The sequence below is a fragment of the Taudactylus pleione genome, unplaced genomic scaffold (genome assembly GCF_031769625.1).
Source record: "Taudactylus pleione unplaced genomic scaffold, aTauple2 ptg000053l, whole genome shotgun sequence".
NCBI lineage: Eukaryota > Metazoa > Chordata > Amphibia > Anura > Myobatrachidae > Taudactylus > Taudactylus pleione.
In genome coordinates this window covers 13,631,474-13,656,892 of record NW_028284455.1, presented here as the reverse complement: position 1 = coordinate 13,656,892, position 25,419 = coordinate 13,631,474, and the positions used below count along the sequence as shown (strand labels likewise).

Below are 25,419 nucleotides of genomic sequence, written 5' to 3'. Positions count from 1 at the left end.
ACTTGAGATTACTCCTTTAGCCCTACCTTTTTATCTTTTTGTCCACTAAAGCCGATGCCCAAGGGCATACAGAGCTTAAGTCAGGGCATCTAAAATAAAGAATCAATCTTTTACAGTGGTAAAGAAGAAAACATCAAAGGGAAAGTTAGCTGCAGAAAGACATAAAATTGGCAATATGCCAGTTTCACCACATGAAGTGAAGACTGGTGGTTTTGCCTCTTATGATGATGTAAGCACAAGTGAACATGCTGACATAGAAATCGAGGATGCTTCTGTGGAAGTGCACCAGGATGAGCAGGAAATTTGTGTAGCTGGCGCTAATGAGGATGTTGATGATGAGGATGTTGATTAAGAGGATGTTGATGATGTTGTTGATGAGGATGTTGTTTGTATAAATTAGGCACCAGTGGATGAAACAATTGTTGCCCATGATAAGGAAAAACCCATTGTCATGCCTGGGCACAAGACAAAAAAACTTGGTTGTGTTGACTAAAGTGCATCACAAGTGGGGATTTTTGGGAAAGTTTAGTTTGTTCTTGGCAGATGCACTTGCTGGAGAAACTGAAGGAGAAGACACCACTGCATCATGCGCCATTTGATCTGACAATGTGCTTACCAACAGCTTTTCGTACCTCTTCAGATCTGTGTCTGTTGGGAAGAAAGATGTCTTCATCCCTTCTGGGATGAAGATCCACTCCCAGCAGCAGCATTAGCACTCAAGGATTCTCAAGAAAGACACAACGTAAGACTTAAACCTTGAATCTAAAATCTTGCATTTGCTCTCTTTGGCTTGTCCACATATCTGTGGTTAAGTGGGCAGCATTTTGGAGGCCATTAATTAAGTTATTTTAATGTCCCTGTACAGGTTGGGAAATGCTTTTCTAGTGAAGTAGAATCTTTGCAAAGGATTATTTAACAGTCAATTGTTTTGAAAGCACTATTAGTAGTCTTCCTGGTCCCCTTCTGGGATGAAAATCCACTCCCAGCAGCAGCAGGCATAGCACTCAAGGATTCTTCTGGGGCAAGGATTGATGTGAATGAGTAAAATAATTTTTGTAAATGCCTCCCCTCCTCCCTCATAAATTTGCTTTGGAATAAAAAACTGAAATAAAATTGACTACCAATCAACCCTTCTTGTCCCTGCCATCAACTACATACATGCTCCAAGCCCCCCAAGACTCTTGAATAATAAAAACATTTGTTTCCTGATGTGCCATGTTGGAAGTTGAACTACCACGTGTTTGTGCTGCCCACTGTTGCCACTTAGCTTAGTCAACCAGGTAGCTAATTGCAAATTTTGGGCCTAAACTAGATGAAACAATATTGTGAGCTGGGAGGTGGTCAAAATTGACTGGAAACAAGTGGAAATTAATGTTATTGAGGTTAATAATATTGTATGAACAAAAAAAATTATGTGATTTTAGCAAATTTTATCAATTTATGAAAAAGAAATACAGATCCAAAACCAAAACATGCAGGGGCGGTTTTGGAAAAACCAAATCCAGATCCAAAACACAAGGCGATACAGCTCTGAAACTAAAACCAAAACACGTGGGTCGGAGCACATCTCTAGTTTATATGGTGATTATTGTGGGTCTTTGTGGTATGTTTTCTTAAGAAAAAGGCCTTGTGTCTCCTCAAAGCATTGCAAAAAACTCTTTTTACTGAGCTTAATATCTCAGATGTGCAGAACTCCATTATTTTTGCTTAAATAGGCATTGGAGTTCATCCTTGTGACCCAGCAGATCACTATTTAAAAAGTGTCCATTATGTAATTTTCACCTGCAATTGTCAAAATTAAGTATTCGGGCCATTTATCACGAAGTTAAAGCAGGAGATATCACAGATATCTCCTGATTACCTTGCTATGGCGGAATGGTTCACTGTCCCCATACACTGGTATTGGGACAGAATTCATCATGCTCTGAAAATATAATAATTTTTGGAGCTTGAGACCGGGATGTGTTTGCCATCTTCAGATGGCGAATGCATCCGATACCAGCTCCTTTCTTTCGGATCCCTCCACCTCTGTCCACCGGATATCTGAAAGGAGCAGTGAAAAGATTCACTTCTCTGAAAAGAAGGACAGCTTATATTCGGATCAGCTGTCACCATGTCAGAGGAATGATGATTTCCACTGGAATCCTCGGCAAGTTAGAATGTTAATTATTGGGGTCAGAACAGACTCCGATAATTAACATCATGAATAGGCCCCTATGTGAGTAAAACTGTCATCACGTAGTATTGCATGCTATTACAGGAATTCCCCTATCTTTAAAGTCAAGGCAGGACTATCCATAATACAGCACAGGTTGCTGCCATGGGCCTAGTGGATCCTAGAGTGCCCATCTGACTTTCACTGTCATTTATATTAATTTTTAAATGAAATAATAAGGAGAGAGGGTATTACACTGGTGGACTGGTGCTACACTGGCACAGGGGAGGCCCGTCCTTCAAGCTCTGTCACACTATTAACAGTAGAGACAATCCCCTGAGGGAGTGCCTCAATAGGGGTCCGAGGAGCTGGGCCCTGATTGTAGGAACTCATCACATGACCCCACTTCCCCCTGTTGCTCAATCTGATGGAACTGAATGCACCAATATCTGGTTACTGCTGAGATTGAGACTTCTGCTGGTGGCCAAGCAGCCCGTCACTATGTAAGTAACTATGACCATTCTTTACTAACTTCTGAAAATCTTCTTTTATTACTGTAAGGCTGATCTTGGCAGCTTAGAAATGTTACCACTTAACTGGCTATTTTTTGTGGACAAAACCACCCAGAAAATATATTTTTTTGTATTTTTTTAATTAAAGTTAAAATGTGTTTTTAAAAATGTATTAGTGAAAAATATTTCTGGGGGTGTACCCGCACCCCTCATCTTTATAGGCCCCCATTGTAATTGTGCCTCCCAGCCTCAAGTGATAACAGATTACTTAGGGGCAATAGAACCCAACTGCCTTTTTCCCCACCCCCTAGTGGTTTTAGATCCCCAGTGGTAGAGCCCTCCCATGCACCAGTGTCCATAAGTACTCACCCTTTAGTATACCCCCCATTAGAGATGTTTTGTTCTACTATTAGCGCCAGTTCAGATTTATCCTGTTAGTTATCTAAAACACGTGAGAACGAGTTAGTCAATACAATGCTGTTTTGCAGAACCTAACATAACCGGGTGAAACCAAACTGCTCATCTTGTGGGGCAATACCCATCCAACCCCCCCCCCCAAAATTATCATCTTGCAGAGTGACAGAACAATTGATGTGCTTGGGAAGCGATGTCAAGTTAATGATGCCTATGATAGCAAGGTGTCAGAATGCACAGTGCATCACAGCTTGCTGCATATGGGGCTTACATAGCTGCAGACCAGTCAGTGTGCCCTTACTGACCCCTTTTCCCTGCTGAAAGCACCTACAATGGGCACATGATCATCAGAATTGAGCCATGGAGCAATGGAAGTACATGGCCTGGTCTAATAAGAAGGCAACCCGGCGGAGACAATGTGATGCTCTGGACAATGTTCTGCTGGGAAAACTTGGTTCATGGCAATCTTGTGGATGTTACATTGTCACATACTACCTACTTAAACATTGTTGCAAATCAAGTACACCACTTCATGGTAATGGGATTCCCTGATGGAAGTGGCCTCATTCAGCAGGATAATGTGCCCTGCTACACTGCAAAAATTGTTGTCTTATTACTGTCTTGTGGAGTCCATACCTCAATGGATGATAGCTGTTTTGGCAGCACAAGGGAGACATACACAATAATAGGTAGGTGGTTGTAATGGTAAGGTTGATTGGTATATATTTATTAATTTATAGAGGAGCAGAAGATTGATTGATTTGTGCAGTGACAAGCATTTTTAGACCTTGAGAAGATGCTGCCAAAAACACTGGATTAATACCAAAAGTATTGCCCACTTATTTCCCCCAAGCCTTCACCCGTATCTGTTGTCATTAAACATATTATGGACAGCAGAATGGAGGTGCTCTGTGGCTGTGAGGAGCAGAGCAGCTTGGTAGCAGCATCACAAAAATAAATAACATTGGCACATGTATAGAGTAAGCATGGGGGACCTAAAACTGGTAGCCTGCCTAGGGCTGAATGGGATCTTTACCTATTTTTGCTATAGTTTATTCATGAGTGTTTTGGGGATGGGAGCTTCCATTATTTTGTGTATGTTATCAGTGGCAATGAAGTCCAATTTTATTATAAAACTTAATTGAAGACAGCTGCTTTTTTGTGTATGTGTGAATGTTTACAATCCATATCTTTTTTCATGAGTACGCATGACCTGAGACTGCATACGACTAGGGAGTTAGGATTAGGGCAGGAATGGACATGCAGTTGCAGAAAGAGGGTGTGCATATGAAGGCAGTGGCATGCTGATGCGGATAAATCGTGTGGTGTGAGTATGTATTTGCAAAGTGCAACTTCAATGGCTGTCAAAAGTCATAAGTAGCCTTCTGGAGAGGTCTGAGTGACAAGTGCTCATACCCTGATGGAAGTGTAACACTGATGACTGTATGCGATTGGCGCACAGAGTGAAAACACACCATTAATACAAAACCCTTAAAACTGCTGCAACAGTGCTTAAACTGTGACTTTACATTGCAGTGCACACAAGTAAAGAATGCTTCATACTCATTTGGGGAAAGGGAAGCATGCATCTATATTTTTAAGAGATGCCATTAAAAGAAATAAAATGTCCTATTTGTGTCTGCTTCTCTTTGCATTTTTCATGTCATGTGAGAATTATCTGCACTATCCATTTGTTTGCTAGAAAACATTCACGTTGTGTACTACAATTTTTAAAAATGTCAGAACTCACTGTGAAACCATGCTTCCAGTCACATCACACACACAGTAGGGCCTGATTCAGAAATATATGTTCATCCGAGGATGAACTCACATCTCCGATGGTTAGGGGTCTGTGCCTTTGCAGGACCAGTTCTGTGCATGTGCATAACAGGTACTGCAATCTCGCTCGCAGACCCCCCCCAAGCCACAGCATGATTGAAATGCTGCGGCGTTTGGAGGGTGCAGCAGGGGCGTGCATGGTTACCATTCATGGATACGGAGGCGTGTCGTCCCATTTTCCAGGTGGGAAAAGGCCAGGGTCTGCATCGGTGGACTCAGATTCTTTGCCTCTTGCATGACCAGGCACCGGCCAGGCTGCAGGAAGCTTCAGCTCCTACAACTTGACCAAAGAAACAACCATCACGACTGATGGTCGCGATGGTGATTCCAGCATGCGATGTTGGTTGCAGTGCTGGGATCGCAAATGCAGCAAGGAGGTGTCTGACACCAGCTTCTGCATTTGCATCGGAGATAGACGGATTTGCACAGCCGTTTGTGTGTGGCTTTGTAGATCTGTCCATCTCTGAATCAGGCCAAGGGAAGGGAGCCCCAGCAAAGGAGATAAAGCCACATGTACAGATTTGCGTATATCACTAGCACTGAATAGATCACAAAGATGCAATTTTTGAGGACGTATGTTTAGTGATCTCGTTTACTTGCAACTCTGAATAAGACTCTAAATGACATGAGCAGGAAATCTGGTATAAAGTATTTTGAAAAAAGAAAAAAAAAGTTAAAGATCTGAAAATGAGTGAATCCAAATGCATATTATTTTCTCACATAAGTGTCCTTGTAATTTAAAGCAATGATTTTAAGTGGAGTAGAAGTTCTGGGAATCTGCTATACTCATTTCGCTTTGACAATTGTTCATTCACCTAATGAGCTCAGTCAGAACATCTTACTATAATTTAAAAAAATAGATATATATAAATGTATTTATAATTTTAGTACTAGTTTAGCACAATACTTAACAGAGCGGAAACAATTTAGAGATAGCACCCTTGGATGTATGAAGAAGTAAATTGCATGAGAAACAGCCACTAGAGTTTTCATCTTCACTTCCGTTCAAACCCTTGTTAGAACAAGATTATGCTGACTGACCTTACGCTGACATTTTAAATAAAGAGAAAAAGTATAATGTTCCTGAGATACTGAAATAAAATAAAAGTAATAATGTACAAAATATTAATCAGAATGTTTCTCTTTAGTTAGTTAAGGAAATCTACTTCTAATAACATAAGACATTTATATAGGAAATAGTTTGCATCAATCCTAAAAATATATTTGTGAAAGTTTTAATTTAATTTCTCCCTGACAAGTTTTTATTCTACAGAACAAGCCCCTGCTGTGCCACTGGTCTCTTTTTAAAAGGTCCTTGTTATAAACAGCATTCACTATACTCAGCATTGTTAGAAATATTACACCCACTCAGCTAATTAATGACACACAACATTGTTTTAAGTTCTAGCAGTGTTGGTAAACTTTCATGTTTAGACTGTAATTTCTTATTGTCATGAATATCACCAATAAGAAATCTAATTATTGGGTCCCGATAATAAATAAATGGGGTCCTTACTATCTGTGAAAATTGTAAGTATTTGCTTCATTACTGATAATAGCTGGTGTATTAATGAAAATATTGTGTGTTTAAAAGTACAGTATGAGTGTTTAAAGGTACAGTATATGTAAATTCAGCTAAAATATGATCAAAGTGTGTTAAAATGTAAACATTATACTTAACATGTATAGGGTGGGATGTACTAAGGGCAGAAATGTGGTAAAACCCCCGAAAATTCAGTTTTTAGGGGTTTTACCACATTTCTCATATTTACTAAGCACCAAATTGTTATGATAACCACCACCGGAAATAAAAAACAAAGGGGCCTATTCATTATGTTAATTATCGGGGTCCGAACAAACCCCAATAATTAATATTCTGACTCGCTGTGGCTACCGAAGCAATTCATCATTGCTCCGGTGCGTTGACAGCTGATACGATATCAGCTGTCCCTGCAAGCCGTTTCACTGCTCCTTTTCGGAGCAGTAAATCTTTTCACTGCTCCTGTCAAAATGGGACTGTGCATGCGTGACCTACAAGTCAGGGGCAGAGGGATCCCTCAATGCAACCCGGACCTTCTTCCCATAGGGATCCCTCATCGCACCACCGGCTATCAAAGCCACACCGGCTCTCAAAGCCGCATCAGCTGCTCACAAAGCCACACCACCGGCTTGAGAGCCGCATCACCAGCTCACAAGGACGCATCACCAGCTCTCAAGTTACATCACTGGCCCTCAAGCCGCATCGGCTGTCTAAGCTGCACCACCTGCTCACTAAGTCGCACCATTGGCTCTCAAGCTGCATTACCAGTTCTCCAGCCACACCACTGGCCCACAAACTGTGCCGGCTTTCGAAGTCGCACCATAGGCTCTCAAAGCCACATGACTTGCTCTTATGCCACACCATCAACATACCAGTTGCATCCAAATCTCCGTCTGTATTAGTCACTATTTCCCATCAAGCACCTCACATGAAACTCTGGTCTTCCTAGGTATATGTGTAAACCATTACTACTCTGAGTTTAAGTCCAGGCGGCCACCTAAGTACCGGTAAATATTATCAGTTCAGGTATCAACGGTTTGTTGTTATTGGCAGAAGACATCGTTAGTTCTAGGGGGTTTACACAGGGTAGCATTGGAAAGCGTAACATTATAATCGCCCAATTATTAATATAAGAAATTTGTGGCTTTTGGAACAGTCACAGAACCCTGCTCAGGTGCTTGCTGCACAGATTCAAGTGCTTACTCGAAAAGTTCAAGAACTTATTCTTTGAGTAAAGGATGTCTACTCGAAGACATCCTGCTAGATCGATTCTCTGGAGATCGCAAACAGTTCCTCAACTTCCATGAGAGTTGTAAACTTTATTTTAGGTTACAACCCACTTCTTCTGGATCTGAGTCTCAGCAGGTAGGCCTGGTTATATCCTTAATCCAAGGAGACCCTCACACTTGGGGGTTTGGGTTACCCTCAACACATGCGGCTCTTCAATTAGTTAGCGCTTTCTTTACCGCTCTGGGACTTTTGTATGATGATCCAGATAGAACTGCCTTGGCTGAGTCAAAACTGGGCTCCCTTAGACAAGGACATAAAGCAGCAAAGGATTATGCTTCTGAATTTCGTAGATAGGCAGTTGACTCCGGTTGGAATGATCCAGCATTATGCAGCCAATTCTGTCTTGGGCTTTCAAAAGCTATTAAAGATATTCTTGCCCAGCATCCTCTTTCTGAATCTTTAGATGCTCTCATGCATTCGGCTATCCACATTGATCGTCGTCCCCATGAGCGAAGACGAGAACTGAATCTTCCTACAAGATCTCCTCAGTCTCCCACCTGGGTTCAATTTCTAGATCAGGAGGAACCAATGCAAATTGTGTCTTTTGCTTACCAGCAGAATAAAGGTACAGGAGGCATTCCAAAAGTCTCTGTATGTATTGTAGAGACAATGGACATTCCTTGAGTAACTGTCCACTCAAACCAGCAAAAGGCAAGGCCTAAATGTCCAGGAGGAGTTACATTTAGACCTAGCTCCAATTTCCTCAGAGAATTCTATTCTTGTTCCTTCCACAATCCAACTTTCCAAATCTACTTTGGCCATTTCCACATTCTTGGATAGTGGTGCAGGTGGTAATTTTATGGATATCTTTTTTTTAAGTCTCTGGGTCTTTCTGCTGTTCTTTTGGAACAACACCTCCAACATCTCCAATGGATTCATCAAATTCAAGTCACCTCCCATTTGTTTGTCCATCGGTCTTTTACATTTGGAGGTCATCTCTTTCTACCTTGTCCAGTGTCATCTTGCTCCCATTGTTCTTGGTCTCCCTTTCGACTGGTCATCCAAGGCTGTTCAAGCCTTTGAAGATCTTAAGGCCACTTTTATACATGCTCCTGTTATCCATCATCCTAATCCGGATCTGCTGTTTATCCTGGAAGTAGATGCTTCTGAGGTAGGAGCCAGAGTTGTTTTGTCCCAAAGGGATCCTCTTGACAACAAATTGCACCCCTGCGCTTTTTTTCTCCCGTAAATTCACCACTGCAGAACATAATTATAATGTGGGTACTCAGGAGTTACTCACTATTAATTGGCTTACTGGAGGCACTGGCTGGAGGGGGCTTACTGACCATAAGAACTTATCATACATTGAGTCTGCTAAAAGATTGAATTCCAGACAGGAATGTTGAGCATTGTTTTTTCACCCATTTTAATTACATAATTTATTTCCGTCCTAGGTCAAGCACCATTAAGGCTGATGCGCTTTCCAGAAGCTTTGTATCAGTTCAACAAACTTCTATTTCCGATGAACCTATTGTTCCCAATTCTCGCATCCATTTTGCTCTCACCCGGAATTTGGCTGAGCTCATTCCGGCCTGTCAGTCAGAAACTCAATCGGACAAGCCTCCTGGTCTTTTGTTTGTTCCGGAAAGGTTCATAAAGTCAGTTTTTGTTGGAATTCCACTCTCAACAAGTTTTTGATCATCCTGGCATCTTGAGTTACTATCCCGCTCAGTTTGGTGGCCTTCTCTGACCAAAGATGCCACAAGTTTGTCCTAGCATGTGAGGTTTGTGCCCGGAATAAGATACCTCAGACAGCCCCTTCAGGTCTGTTGCTTCCTCCCTCTACACCTAAGAGACCTTGGATCCACATTGCCATGGACTTTACTGTCGATCTTCCAGTTTCTGCTCCATGCTCCGTTATCTGGTCAGTTGTGGACCACATCAGAAAAATGGCACACTTCATTCCTTTGTCTAAATTGCCCACTGCTCAAAGAACTCTCTGTGTTGTTCCTCCAGCCTATCTTTCGCCTGAATGGATTGCCTGTGTCGGAGGCAAGGACGCATCACCAGCTCTCAAGTTACATCACTGGCCCTCAAGCCGCATCGGCTGTCTAAGCTGCACCACCTGCTCACTAAGTCGCACCATTGGCTCTCAAGCTGCATTACCGGTTCTCCAGCCACACCACTGGCCCACAAACTGTGCCGGCTTTCGAAGTCACACCATAGGCTCTCAAAGCCACATGACTTGCTCTTATGCCACACCATCAACGTACCAGTTGCATCCAAATCTCCGCCTGTATTAGTCACTATTTCCCATCAAGCACCTCACATGAAACTCTGGTCTTCCTAGGTATATGTGTAAACCATTACTACTCTGAGTTTAAGTCCAGGCGGCCACCTAAGTACCGGTAAGTATTATCAGTTCAGGTATCAACGGTTTGTTGTTATTGGCAGAAGACATCGTTAGTTTTAGGGGGTTTACACAGGGTAGCCTTGGAAACCGTAACATTATAATCGCCCAATTAATAATATAAGAAATTTGTAGCTTTTGGAACAGTCACAGAACCCTGCTCAGGTGCTTGCTGCACAGATTCAAGTGCTTACTCGAAAAGTTCAAGAACTTATTCTTTGAGTAGAGGATGTCTACTCGAAGACATCCTGCTAGATCGATTCTCTGGAGATCGCAAACAGTTCCTCAACTTCCATGAAGTTGTAAACTTTATTTTAGGTTACAACCCACTTCTTCTGGATCTGAGTCTCAGCAGGTAGGCCTGGTTATATCCTTAATCCAAGGAGACCCTCACACTTGGGGGTTTGGGTTACCCTCAACACATGCGGCTCTTCAATTAGTTAGCGCTTTCATTACCGCTCTGGGACTTTTGTATGATGATCCAGATAGAACTGCCTTGGCTGAGTCAAAGCTGCGCTCCCTCAGACAAGGACAAAAAGCAGCAAAGGATTATGCTTCTGAATTTCATAGATAGGCAGTTGACTCCGTTTGGAATGATCCAGCATTATGCAGCCAATTCTGTCTTGGGCTTTCAAAAGCTATTAAAGATATTCTTGCCCAGCATCCTCTTTCTGAATCTTTAGATGCTCTCATGCATTCGGCTATCCACATTGATCGTCGTCCCCATGAGCGAAGACGAGAACTGAATCTTCCTACAAGATCTCCTCAGTCTCCCACCTGGGTTCAATTTCTAGATCAGGAGGAACCAATGCAAATTGTGTCTTTTGCTTACCAGCAGAATAAAGGCACAGGAGGCATTCCAAAAGTCTCTGTATGTATTGTAGAGACAATGGACATTCCTTGAGTAACTGTCCACTCAAACCAGCAAAAGGCAAGGCCTAAATGTCCAGGAGGAGTTACATTTAGACCTAGCTCCAATTTCCTCAGAGAATTCTATTCTTGTTCCTTCCACAATCCAACTTTCCAAATCTACTTTGGCCATTTCCACATTCTTGGATAGTGGTGCAGGTGGTAATTTTATGGATATCTTTTTTTTAAGTCTCTGGGTCTTTCTGCTGTTCTTTTGGAACAACACCTCCAACATCTCCAATGGATTCATCAAATTCAAGTCACCTCCCATTTGTTTGTCCATCGGTCTTTTACATTTGGAGGTCATCTCTTTCTACCTTGTCCAGTGTCCTCTTGCTCCCATTGTTCTTGGTCTCCCTTTCGACTGGTCATCCAAGGCTGTTCAAGCCTTTGAAGATCTTAAGGCCACTTTTATACATGCTCCTGTTATCCATCATCCTAATCCGGATCTGCTGTTTATCCTGGAAGTAGATGCTTCTGAGGTAGGAGCCAGAGTTGTTTTGTCCCAAAGGGGTCCTCTTGACAACAAATTGCACCCCTGCGCTTTTTTTCTCCCGTAAATTCACCACTGCAGAACATAATTACAATGTGGGTACTCAGGAGTTACTCACTATTAATGGGCTTACTAGAGGCACTGGCTGTAGGGGGCTTACTGACCATAAGAACTTATCATACATTGAGTCTGCTAAAAGATTGAATTCCAGACAGGAATGTTGAGCATTGTTTTTTCACCCATTTTAATTACATAATTTATTTCCGTCCTAGGTCAAGCACCATTAAGGCTGATGCGCTTTCCAGAAGCTTTGTATCAGTTCAACAAACTTCTATTTCTGATGAACCTATTGTTCCCAATTCTCGCATCCATTTTGCTCTCACCCGGAATTTGGCTGAGCTCATTCCGGCCTGTCAGTCAGAAACTCAATCGGACAAGCCTGGTCTTTTGTTTGTTCCGGAAAGGTTCATAAAGTCAGTTTTTGTTGGAATTCCACTCTCAACAAGTTTTTGATCATCCTGGCATCTTGAGTTACTATCCCGCTCAGTTTGGTGGCCTTCTCTGACCAAAGATGCCACAAGTTTGTCCTAGCATGTGAGGTTTGTGCCCGGAATAAGATACCTCAGACAGCCCCTTCTGGTCTGTTGCTTCCTCCCTCTACACCTAAGAGACCTTGGATCCACATTGCCATGGACTTTACTGTCGATCTTCCAGTTTCTGCTCGATGCTCCGTTATCTGGTCAGTTGTGGACCACATCAAAAAAATGGCACACTTCATTCCTTTGTCTAAATTGCCCACTGCTCAAAGAACTCTCTGTGTTGTTCCTCCAGCCTATCTTTCGCCTGAATGGATTGCCTGTGTCGGATCAGGGAAAACAATTTATTGCACAGTTCTGTAGAGCCTTCTGTTCCTCTTTAGGCATCTGCCTCAGCCTTTCTTCAGGATATCATCCTCAATCCAGTGGGCAAATGGATCTCTGGAACAATATTTACACTGCTATGTCTCCAAATGCTGTAACGACTGGGTTTCTCATCTGCCTCTTACGGAATTTCAGCATCTTCAGTCTCTACTTTCTTTTGTTTAACTGGTCAACATCCCAGAGAGAATTCGTTTATTCCAGTCTCTCCAATTTTCCTGATTTGCCTTCTCTTTCTCAGCTCCGTCACATTTGGAGCAAGGTGCATCAAAGTCTTCGTAAAGATTCTCTCTGCTCCAAGAAGTCAGCTGACAAGCATCGGAGGTCATGTGTGTTCAGGAAGGGTGATTTGGTTTGGCTATCTACCAAAAACATCAAGCTTCACCTACTTACTCAGGAATTGGGTCCGAGATTTATTGGTCCTTTACGCATCATTGCTCAGGTGACACCAGTGGCCTCCAAGCTTCAATTACCCAAGTCTCTCTGTATTAATAACACCACTGTTGTCTATTTATTAAATAAATCAGCTCTGTCAAATTCAGGCCTAATTTTCCATCCAGACCTGCTTCGGTTGTCATCCACAGTCAACATGAGTTTGTTACTGAGAAGATCTTGGATTCTAAGATTTCCAGAGGTCGTTTGCAGTTTCTCGTCCAATGGAAAGGGTATGGCCAGAAGAACATTCCTGGGTCCCTGAGAGTGCTTTACATGTTCTAAGACTGAAGAAGACTTTTTTCTGGGATCTTCCTAACAAACCAGGTAATGGGGGTTCTTCAACCCTGCATCAAGGGGGGGTACTGTTACAAGTCACGGTCACGACTTGTTTCAGCAATATACCTTCATCTGCCAATGTTTCTCCTGGAGTCATTCCATCGGTTGCTAGGCAATCCGGACACCACAGGATGTCACATGTGAACCACAACACAGCGTGATTGGATACTTTCCTTATTTGTACTCACTGGTCTTTTGCCGCCTCGACGACTATAGCATTTATTTTTGGATCCCTTGGCTCTGCTGTTTGGTCTGTGTCTGCTATTGTTTCTTATTTCAAGCAGATTCTCATTTACCAGGTTCCATGCTGCTCCGGCTCACCAAACTGACTACCGGCTCTCCAGCCACACTACTTGCTCTCAAGCTGCACTATCGGCTCGCAAGCTGCATCAGCTCTTATGCCACACCACCAGCTCTCGGGCCGCATCCCCGAGTCTCAAAGCCGCATCACCTGCTCATAAGGCAGTATCATCAGCTCTCAAGTTGCACCACAGGCTTTCAAGCTGCATCAGCTCTCAAAGCAGCATCACCTACTCACAAGGCCACATCACTGGTTCTTAAGCCACACCACTGGCTCACAAGCCGCATATATAGGGCCCTTACTACCTCGAGCTTTCGCTTCATTACTGATAATACCTCTGGTGGACAGGGGCTGGCTGGCAACTTTCAGCCTGGGGGGCAGACTCAAGCAAGTGGCCCAGTTTTTCTACTAGTGAATGCAATGTAAAAATGGGCGTGACAACAATGCTGGTGGTATGGTTTCCGTAATGTGCGTGTGGTTTAAATAGCAAATTAAGTATATCCGGGTAAAATTGTTATGACATAGAGCTATAAATAAATATCAGCTATTGTGTGCATCTCCTGGGGACTGGACTGAGCAGCTGCACCTGGCCCTTTGTTCTGCCATCTTCTAAAGCTCCGTCCCACAGTGTATGTGTCTTACCTGGACAAAGCGGGGCGCAATTCATCAATCACAAAATGGGCAGGGTGCATTTCACAGTTCAAAAAATGGCAAGGTGTAATGCCCTGCTAATACATGCAGAAACATTAAGTCCACACACATGCAGGGGAATTCAATTCAAAGCGATGTTGAAAAGCCCTGGGAGGAAGCTCCTGAAGTTATTCAATTCAACGCGATGTTTGGTCGGGCTATAGGATTTCTTCTCGCACCCCCCTAGGGATACAAGGAGAAATCTGACGATAGTGCCAACCACGCAGCTGTTTGCCAGCTTAGTGCGGTGCTAATAGCTGCACAGCCGGCACTTTAATCAGAGAATGCCGGTTCTCATGACTAAACACCCAGTTTATGTCTAAAGAACCGGCATTTTCTGAATTAAACAGCGCGTTGAATTGAATAGCTCCCGGAGCTCCCTCCCGGGACTATTCATCATTGCGCTGAAAGAACATAACAACACCCCTCCTTGCAAAGTATATGCCACACTGACACATATAATTTGTATACAACATATGATAGATAGATAGATAAACAGACAGATAGATAGATAATGATATAGATAAATATGAGATAGACAGATAGATTTGAGATAGATATAATTTGTATACAACATGTGATAGATAGATGGATAGATAGATAGATAGACATCACACACAAACTGTATATAAGCCCAACCTTCCACTTACCTAGTTTCTAAAAGTGTAGTGAAGACAGCAAGCAGGCTCTCCTGCACTCTGGAGCACTCCTCATTCCTGCCCTTACTGTCTCTCTCCTCCCTGGGTGCCATAAAGCTTCTTTTTCTGTTCCCAGTCCCCAGGCTCTTCCCTGACAGATTCCCCGATGAGCCCAGTCCCCTTTTTTCCACTTTCCAGCCTCTAGGGTTCCTGGGAAAGGGAACCTGGCTCCCCATTGGTCGACAGTGGCCATTTCCTTGTAGCTTGGTATGGGGGCAGCCATTTTTTATTAGCCTCTGCACCAGCAGCATAGCTGGGCAGCCTCCGCCAGATCTGAAGCATCGTCTGCCTGACATGACAGTACGGTAATATCTAAATTCCCTTCATGGAGAGGAGAGGACCCTGACTAGCATGACATACTTCCACAGCCAGGCGGCCATGGAATACTAACATTGTACCGGCCCGGGGGGCAGATGGCACTAACTAAGTAAAATATTTCAACCACTAGATCTTGCTGTTGGCAAAGCATTCAAATGCTAAGTACAGATGCAATGGGAAAATTGGAACTCACACATTTACAAAAGTGAAGCAAAATGCAGCCAGCCACATTAGAAGAAGTGGCATGTTGGTTTCTGATTCATGAAAGTCTATAAAATTTACAATGATTGCATGCTACAGAGATGCAAAAATCATTAAGTCTGAAACTCAATTGTAACTGAAAGATGACAAATTAGTTAATGAAGTAAAGTTATAAAAGGAAATGTTAGATTTTTTTAACTCAGATTGTGACGATACAGACTTTTAAGGGCTTGATTTAATGAATGCAATATTGGCGTGAACAGCTGCATATATAGCGTACTGTAATTTGTATTTAATTATGTATGTATGTATGTACCATATGTATGCAGTGTTGCAAGTACCAATAATGAGTATCTGCAGGCTACAGTGAAGCATGGTGGAGGTTCCTTGCAAGTTTGGGGCTGCATTTCAGCAAATGGAGTTGGGGATTTGGTCAGGATTAATGGTGTCATCGATGCTGAGAAATACAGTCCGGTACTTATCCATCATGCAATACCATCAGGGAGGTGTCTGATTAGCTCCAAATGTATTCTGCATCAGGACAATGACCCCAAACATACAGCCAATGTCTTTAAGAACTATCTGCAGCGTAAAGAAGAACAAGGAGTCCTGGAAGTGATGATATGGCCCCCAAAGAGCCCTGATATCAACATCCTCAAGTCTGTCTGGGAATACATGAAAATACAGAAGGATTTGAGCAATCCTGCATCCACAGAAGATCTGTGGTTAGTTCTCCAAGATGTTTGAAACAACCTCCCTGCCGGGTTCCTTCAAAAACTCTGTGCAAATGTACCTAGAAGGATTGAAGAATGTATGCTACTGTGAAGGCAAAAGGTGGTCACACCATATAAGGATTTGATTTAGATTTCTCTTCTGTTCATTCACTTTGCATTTTGTTAATTAATAAAAAATAAACTATTAACACTTCTAGTTTTGAAAGCATTCATACTTTGCAGCATTTTTCCCCACCTGCGTAAAACTTTTGCACAGTACTCTATGTAAGTACTGTATAAACAACTTTGAATTTTTAAATTATGTATCATGCAGCATCGCAAATGCACATGTCAATGACTTTGGGGCATTACAATTGTATATATCCTTATCCAGCTGAATTCTGAATATTATTCTCTGTTAGCAGTCATTTTAAACTCAAAACTGGCTGTACTGTATCTTATTAAAGTCCATTAAAAACTCTTTCTCACATTTAGGGCCTGATTCTAAATTGGGAATAAAGCAAAAAGTGCATCTGGACAAATTATGTTGCAATGCAGTTATATTATATGTTTGTTTGTTTTTTCAGAAGACTGTATATTTTCAAAAAATACAATTAGTCTTTTTACTCATTCTAACATTTCAACAAAAATGTTACCCAAATGGGCAAAAAAAAAAAATATTCTGAATTCAAAAAAGGGAATCAAAAACAAACATGCTTTTTCCCATCTTGTTTTGCCAATAATCCACTTTCCAAAATAGTAAAAAGCAGGATTCTATATGTAGGTTTTGACAAAAAAGAGCACAAAATAAAAAATGCATATTTTTCACTGGCTCAATTTAAACTAGAGATGTGGCCCAGGCTCCTGTGTTTTGGTTTTGACTTTCGCAAAACCACTCTCAAATGTTATGGTTTTGGTTTTAGCAAAACCACCCTCAAGTATTTTGGTTCAGTTTGGGTTTGGGATTTGGATTTCTTTAAAATTTTGAAAACCAGCTAAAATCATGTAATTTGGACCTGTTTAACATGCAATCCAAAACCTGTTTTTTAGATCCGAGATCCGAACTTATGGGTAGAAACCCTAAAAGTGATCTGAGCCGGGATTCTGCAAACTACTGCATTAAATGTGGTACCACTTTTATTTATTTGCTACAAGATGGGGGAGAAATTGGCTTTAGATTCCCCCATCTGTGTTAAATTAAATTTTTTGTGTATGGTTTCAGTTATTGTCTTTTGATTACAAGTTAAAAACTATTTAATAACACATAGATTAAAATAGGAGTCTCCCCTCTTTCAAGACTGGCTGTCCCCATGTCTGTGCTGGACAGTAGGGGGTAGATGTTCTTAGCCTTGGAGAAAGATAAAGTGGACAGAGATAAAGTGCCAATCAAACAGCTCCTGTTATTTTTCAAATACAGGGGTAGATGTATGAAGAGGTGTTAGGTGTAAAATTGTTAACTGCGCATGTTATGTGCTGCAGTTACCGCTTTCCTGCATGTAGTAATGCAGAGAAGTTATCAGAATGACAGGGGCTATGCGCTATCCATAGGTATGGTCCCAAAGTGGGGAGGCAATGTATGAACAGTTAATAGCACACACCATTCCGACACTGCAGCTGTTGTTGCCCCATCACCACACTGTTCTTGGCTGCCAGTACATGCAGCCAGCAACTGGTGCTTCCAAAAATAATAAAGTTTTTTTTTTCAAGTAGCCATGGGTGCAGCTGAGTGTTTCTGACCAGCGCATGCGCAGACTCACTGCAATGGCCGGTCAGCGGTCAGAAGCTGAAAGAGGGAGAGTGAAATTTACCAGCCAGGTGATTTAGCATTCTCCCTCTTCGGCAAACAAGGAAATCATACATGTGGGCGGTTTCTGGACCTTTGGAAAAAAGGAGAAGCAGGTCCAGGTATTTCAGGGACCAAAAGCAGCCCCATCATACATGTCCCCCACAGTCTGTAAAATGACAGTTAGGATGTGATTATATAAACTTAAGGTAAAGCTTTCGGCGTTTTATTATTTATCTTCAATACAGAAAAATAGATTTTGCGCATCTGATTTTATAATTATTGTCTTACATCAATTACTTATCATACGACACACGTAGAACCTTGTACATTCTACTAAAAAGAGACAGTAATGCATAAAATTAATTTTAGACATACCTTCTTTTTTATCTTCCTGGGCAATCTTCACTTTTGTATCAGTAATGTCTTTAAATGAAGACAAAAAAAGGACCACATCACCTTTTTCATTCTTTATGGGAACTATGTCCAATAGGCACCAGAATGAAGTACCTGGAAGTATAGAAAACCAGACAATACATTGAATGCAAGAACAGTGCTGAAGCAAAAAAAAGTACAAAGCTAGAGCTGCAACTAACGTAATTTTAACCAAATCTTATTGGAAAGGTCAGTAGTCGAGAAACCACAGCTGTTCAGTAAATGTAAATCTGCTTGCCTCATCCGATGGAGCTTAGCAGTGCTCCTCTTTGTGGAAGTAAAGCACTGATTTAAATGCAAAATTTATCTACTGGGATCATTAAAATGTCTTAATGAAGCTTCTTATTACTTCTAAATTACACTTTTACTTTGAACCTCTTATTGATCATAACTTTCTTGTTTTAATGGAATATTTCTCATTGAGTTGAATGTGACAACTACAGTTTGTTATTTACAGTGTATGTCTTTCTCTGGATTAATTAGAAAGTTGTCTCCTGCTCATCATCCTGCTGCAGAAGACCTAATGTGCAGTATATCCATGTAACTAAATCAGAAAGCAGAAACAAATGTGACTCTTTAAATAGAATTGCACTAAATTATATAATGTTCTGAAACATTCAGTCTTTGTACTAAAGTTATGCCTAACATCATAAAGAGCACTTTGCACTGTCTTTAATGCACCAAACCCACACCAAAAAACTTTAATTATTATTCTACTTATTATACTGAAGTAATAAAACAGAACAATAATGTGCAAAAAAAAGTACACAACCTCTTTACAAAAATTACACAACATATATTACTGTATGGTTCAATATGCCCTATATGATAATGATGATGATGATGATTATTATTATTATTATTATTATTATTATTATGAGTAGTAATAACAGTAGTAGTAATTCTGAAAATTTCAGGATACCAATCCCAGTGGTTATGTACATACACTGATCTTCTCGACTATTTCTCCAGCCTTAGCATATTGTGTTCATTTCTCCCATTACTTATCCCTTCATGTTGCCCATGAAGAAGATGGACCCTATATTTACTCTCCCATTCTCCACAATAGGGATATGTTACCCTGCAATACATAAATCATACCTCTCTTGGATAATTCATGTAGGAGTGTGGAGAGGGCAATGGCAATTAACCCCACCCCAATGTAAAGTTATGCTTTTTATATTGCTTTGTTATGTTCCGCCAGATAGATCCAGGTAACATCAATTAGGACAAGGGAATTGAATCTGCACAAGAACATACTCAAATAATTGAAGAATTGATTAGAAAAATAATCACTGTCTAACCAACATTTTGGCTGTACTAGGAAGCAGCATATACAGTGGTGGCCAAAATTGCAGACACTTTTTGAAATTTGAATGTTTTTCAACTTCGCATGCTTATAAAAACTGTTACACTTCACGCAATGCAATGATTCATATATCAAATTAAATGAAATTTAATGCTGAATTCAACACAATAAACATAGGTCAAATATTTGCATTACAAGGGAAGTAATGCAGCAAAAACAGCACTAGGGGTTAAAATCCCTGTGTACTTATGATGCTACTGTCCTATTAGTATACCATTGGGTATCCTTTATTTTTCAAGACAGCAGCACAGCAACGTGGCATTGAGCCAACCAGTGTTTGGACCTCTTCCTTCTTTATTATGTGGTGCCATGAGACAATTATAGCTTCAATCAATTGTCTTTTATTGGATGGACGCCTCAGATGTACCAGTTTTTTCAAACTGAACTACAAATGTTCTATGGGGTTCAGGTCTGGGCTGTTTCCTGGCCATCCCAGCACCTGCATGTCATTCTCCGTAAACCACTGTTTGCATATCCATGCAGTGTGGCAGGGAGCTGAATCCCGATGGGGAAAAAATGGGGCATTATCTGGAAAAAGATCCCTGATAAAAGGTAGAAGTTTTGGTTGTAGGATGGTGTCAATGTACTTTCTGCTGTTCAGTGTGCCATCTATGACATAAAGGTGGCCTACAGCATCTGCTGTCATATATGCCAAGATCATAACACTTGAAGGAGTCTTTGTTGTCACTTGAATGCAATCTGGATGTACCTCTTCCCCGACGTCTCCGATATTTTCTCCCATCACTGCCTAATATCGATATCTTAGTTTCGTCACTCCATATCACTTGTTTCCACTAACCTTCTGTCCATGCAATGTGTTCTTTTGCCCACTGCATTCATTTCTGCCGCTGCTTTCTATTCAGCAATGGCTTTTTTCGGGGGATCCTACCGTTTAGGCCAACCTCCGTTAGTCTTCTCCATACCGTTCTTGCACTGACAAAAACACTAGTAGCGCTCAGGTCACTGCTAATGGCCGCAGATAACATCCATCTGTCCCCGACGCAAATTCGTTTTATTCTCCTATCAACAGCTGTTGTGCACGTTTTCTAACCATTTCCTTCTTTGTTTTGTTGTGTTTCCTGATGATCCTGATGATCAGCGATTCATCGCAGGATTGGTGAAATTCTCCATGTTAAATTTCACCGATCTGCTAATCACGATCCACAGCTGATGTATGAGGGCCTTCAGTTATCATGATTATTGTGTTATAAAGTGTGCCCCAGTAAAATATATTTTTGTCTCTTTTTTTCTTATTTGCAAAACCATATTTAAACCATAAATTAGGTGTAGGATCCAAGATCCATATATGGTCACATAGTTCATAGTCCATTCCAACAGTTATTGGGATAGGAAGCAATTCATCCCTGGGGACTTCATTTTCAAAAAAATTAAGGAAGGGCTCCTTCATTAGTGAGGACAGAATTTGTCATTAGCATCCCCTGGTACCCATTGCTTCACTTTGGTTTACAATAGATATCCTGGAGCTCAGTTCACTGGTACTGAATATGAGGTAAACAATAGACATCCAAATCCCCTTACAAGTATGCCCAATTCTTGGGAAATCATGTTAATAGGACACTTGACCAGGGTAGGTACATAATAGTGTGGGAAATTGGCCAGGATAAAGGGAAGGGGATTGTCCAGAAGTTGTTGTGGGTCCTCTGTCCAGATACTGACATGTAAAGTGCTGCCTCCAACAAGTTGAGCCTCTGGAGTAAGAACATAAAATAAGAGGTTTAATCATCTGTCAATTAGTATACTGTACTGTTCTGATCAACATATAATAAAACTACCATTGTTTCTCACCCATTTTTGCCTGTATGATCTATGAACCTTAAGGTACCAGGATTTCCTTGGTGTCTTCTGTCTCTAACTCCCAGGTTCCTCACATATATATTATTATTACTTTCTGCTTATATCAGCTCTTATTTTACAGTATTTAATTAGCAATGATCATATTATTGGCTTCTACTGTATGTTTTCTTCAGTTTAATACAGACTGTCTCTTGTTCCAATTATTTTTCGTTATATTTCTTTGTGACACTTCTTTCATGCGCTTTTCACCTGTGGTTTCCATTTGTTTAACTTGGTTGCTAAGCAACAACACCTGTTGCAATACTGTAGCTTGGTTTTTTAGGTCAACTTGAGAAATGTGAAAATCTCTCTAGATACTGTACATTCTTGCTTCAGCTGGGACTTCTGAAAATGCTCTTTATTTGGGACCTCAGAATGCCAATAACATTTTATTTTAAAATAGTTACAGAGTGAATCAAAGTCTAATCTCTATCTAGTTGTTTTCCAAGCTGTAATTTAGATAACAAAAAAGCAACAGTTTTTTTTACTCCATGAGGATGTGATGAAAACCGAGAAGTAATGTATGCCTCCTATGCAAAAAGTGCTTGTAGTAAAAACATATTAACGGTGGCTATATACAGTATATGAAAGCATATATATATATATATATATATATATATATATATATATATATATATATATATACATATAGTCAGGTGCATAAATATTGGGACATTGACAGAATATTCATATTTTGGCCTCTATTCACTACCACAATGGCTTTGAAATGAATCAAACAAGATAAGCTTTAACTGCAGACTTTCAGATTTAATTTGAGGGTAATTACATCCAAATCAGGTGAACGGTATAGGAATTACAACGGTTTCTATATGTGCCTCCCACTTTTTACGGGGCCAAAAGTAATGGGACTATCAACTCAAAAGCTATTTCATGGACAGGTGTGGGCTATTCCCTCGTTATTTCATTATCAATTAAGCAGGTAAAAAACCCCAGGAGAAGTCTGTTTGGTAAAACAGACTACAAATGTCAGCTTTAGTGAAAAGCCGGAATGGGTCCTTGGGATGTGGATGTGAGGAGAGGGAGGGCTCCATCCACAGGCCACTCCAGGTGTTGGGCCTTTCAGCCTGGTAGCAGGCTCATTAGGGCTTGCACCTGAAAGTGGCTCAGATAAGCTGGGTTTTGTTATAGCTGAGTGTCTCATACCTGGGAGGGCAGGCCTGCAGGCTAGTTTGCTCTGAGACACTGTGTGATACCACCTGTAAGTACTGTGGATGTGAACTTATTTAGTCTTCTGTTAGTGAGCCAACCTGCTATCTAGTTAGAGCCCAGATGGGCTAGGATTTTGTTTGTGTTTTGTTTTATTTATGTGTCCAGTACAATAAAGACTGGTTCCATCCAGCATGCTCGAGAACCCCAGAATTATATATATATATATAAATCCTATAGTGTGGTATAGCAACCACACATTCAGTGTCGGACTGGGGCGTGAAGGGCCCACCAGGGGAATGCAATGATTGGGGCCCATACTTAGGGGTGTGACCAGCCTGCAAATTGGGTCTGGGCCCCTTAAAATATATAGATATGGTAAATATTGCTAGTGAATGCATAATAATGTACCAGACTAAGAACAGCAATACATTGTAGAAAATACACCAAAGTCCTGTGCAATATAATATAAGTGCACAGTCTGGAACCAGATCCCTTGAGGAGGGGGTGGGCCCTCAGGCAGTGGGGCCACCAGGGGTTTCCCCTGTACCCCTGTGGGCCAGTCCGACCCTGCACACATTTTAAGGAAGGAGGCAGCACTCCTGGATCCAGTGAAACAAATCAAGTGTATTTCAAAGCATCATAGACAAAACAGACAAAACAATAGTCATGTCAACGTTTCAAGGTCTCCAGACCTTTTCATCAGGACTATAATATTATGAAAAGGTCTGGAGACCTTGAAACGTCGACATGACTATTGCTTTGTCTGTGATGCTTTTCACTGCATCCAAGAGTGCCACCTCTTTCCTTAAAATGTGTGGTTGCTATACCACACTATAGAGTTTAAATATATAAAGTAACTCCGTTTAAGAGGGCACCCTGATTTGCATCTTTGTCCTGAGTGCCAAACTACAGACAATATATATATATATATATATATATATATATATAAAATCAGTGGCGTCTCCAGAGGTGGTAAGAAGTTCAAATAGGTGAGCCACTCCAATTTCCAGTGAGTCAAGAAAATGTTGAACATACGGCGTTGTTTGGCAGCATATGGGGTGACAGTTGGTGTGGCTCCCCTGTTTGAATTTTGGACTTTGCTGTAGCCCCACCTCTGGAGCCACCACTGATAATAATATGTAACTATACAAACATTCAAAAGGCATATTTATGAACCACAGAAATTGCAGATGCACAGTGTATTTTTTCAGATGAAAAAGCACATATATATAATTTAGATTTATATATTACTTTATAAAACCTTTCAAACTGAAATTTGTGGATTTGTGGTTCATGACTGCAATACCCATTTCTGCAAGTTGGAGACACAACTAATTGTCTAAAACTAGATGCATTGATGGTGTATGTTGGACGCAGATCTAATGCTAACATAACCATCATGGTTTCAGTGATCCACTATGCAACAAGATGGTAGCTGTCGTACTTGTGGTCTCATTCAAACCCGCTCGCAAGCGAGTCGATGTTTGGCTGTGCGCACGCTCAGCAGCCAAACTGCGCGTGCGCAAGCCCCGGAGCGAGAGAGAAAGTCTCTCACTCCGTGGCTCACTACAAAAGGGGCGGCTGTTGATGTTGATCAACAGATAGACCCGTTTTGTAGGCATGGCAGGGGGGGTGGCTTCACAAACAGAGGCGTTCCCAAGTGAACGCCTGCCATTTGTGGGCGGCCCCACTGACATCACCAGTGATGTCAGTGGGAGAGCTTCCAGCTCTATTAGAGCCGATAGCTCTCTGGGGCTTGCAACAGATGAAACCCTACCACAAGGGTCTCGTCGCAAGCCCCGATGGTCATGATGGTCTTGACCATAGTGACCATCATCCTGGCCGCTCGTTAAGGCTGCGGGTGGTAACCCACAGCCTAGCGAGCGGCCAGGAGGCCGGATCATTTTTTAGATGCAGCCTCCCTCATTCAGAGCGAGCGCTCGCATTTTGCGAGCGGCTCTGAATGAGGTCCTTGGTTCCTTTTGTTTCACAGTCATATGAAGCTACGGGGTATATTTACTAAAGTGCGGGTTTTTCGAAGTGAAGATGTTGCTCATAGCAACTAATCAGATTCTAGCTATTATTTTCCAGAAGGTGCTAGACAAATGTTAAGTAGAATCTGATTGGTTGCTATGGCCAAGAACTCCACTGCTAAAACCCGCACTTTAGTAAGTACACCCCTGGATGTCTATAGTCAATTTCAGAAGACAAAATAAGTTGCTTTCAAACTTTATATGGAATGCAAGGTCTACTTATTACATTGAGCAAAAAGCCAGACCATCTCTTTTTAAATAGAAAAAGGTGGGGGGAGTGAAGGAAATTCTTTGATGCTTCTGGCTAGCTGCTAACAGAATGCATTTATAATATTAGCATTGATTAACCTAAGCCAAGCATATTCCACAGCACTCATCTTCAATAAAGAATGCCTAAAATACAACCCAGTGAGCCAGCCCCATAAGTAATTAATCCATACTTTATACATATAATTCCAAAAGACAATTGTTTTTGTACAGTAAAAAGATATTCCCGTAGAGAAGGGAAATTATTCTTGCCCATTTTTGCTTTACAACTTTAAATCATATAATACTCATAAAAATGAGCAAGTGTTATCCTTTTGTCATTTGAGATTCCTGTTTTTTTACGAAATGGGTTACTCCTTATATATTATCAGTATAACATTTTACAATAGTCCTTCAT

General features: G+C 41.2%; 1 protein-coding gene across 3 annotated transcripts in view; it reads right to left on the bottom strand.

Moving 5' to 3' along the window:
• The window catches only part of KCNH8 (potassium voltage-gated channel subfamily H member 8), a 543,344-nt gene that overhangs the window by 233,450 nt on the left and 284,475 nt on the right, over window positions 1-25,419 (bottom strand). For all 3 annotated transcript variants that reach the window (XM_088463391.1, XM_088463397.1, XM_088463404.1), the window contains exon 3: window positions 18,273-18,404. In XM_088463391.1, coding sequence (XP_088319517.1) covers window positions 18,273-18,404 — 132 coding nt within the window. The remainder of the gene's footprint in view (window positions 1-18,272; window positions 18,405-25,419) is intronic.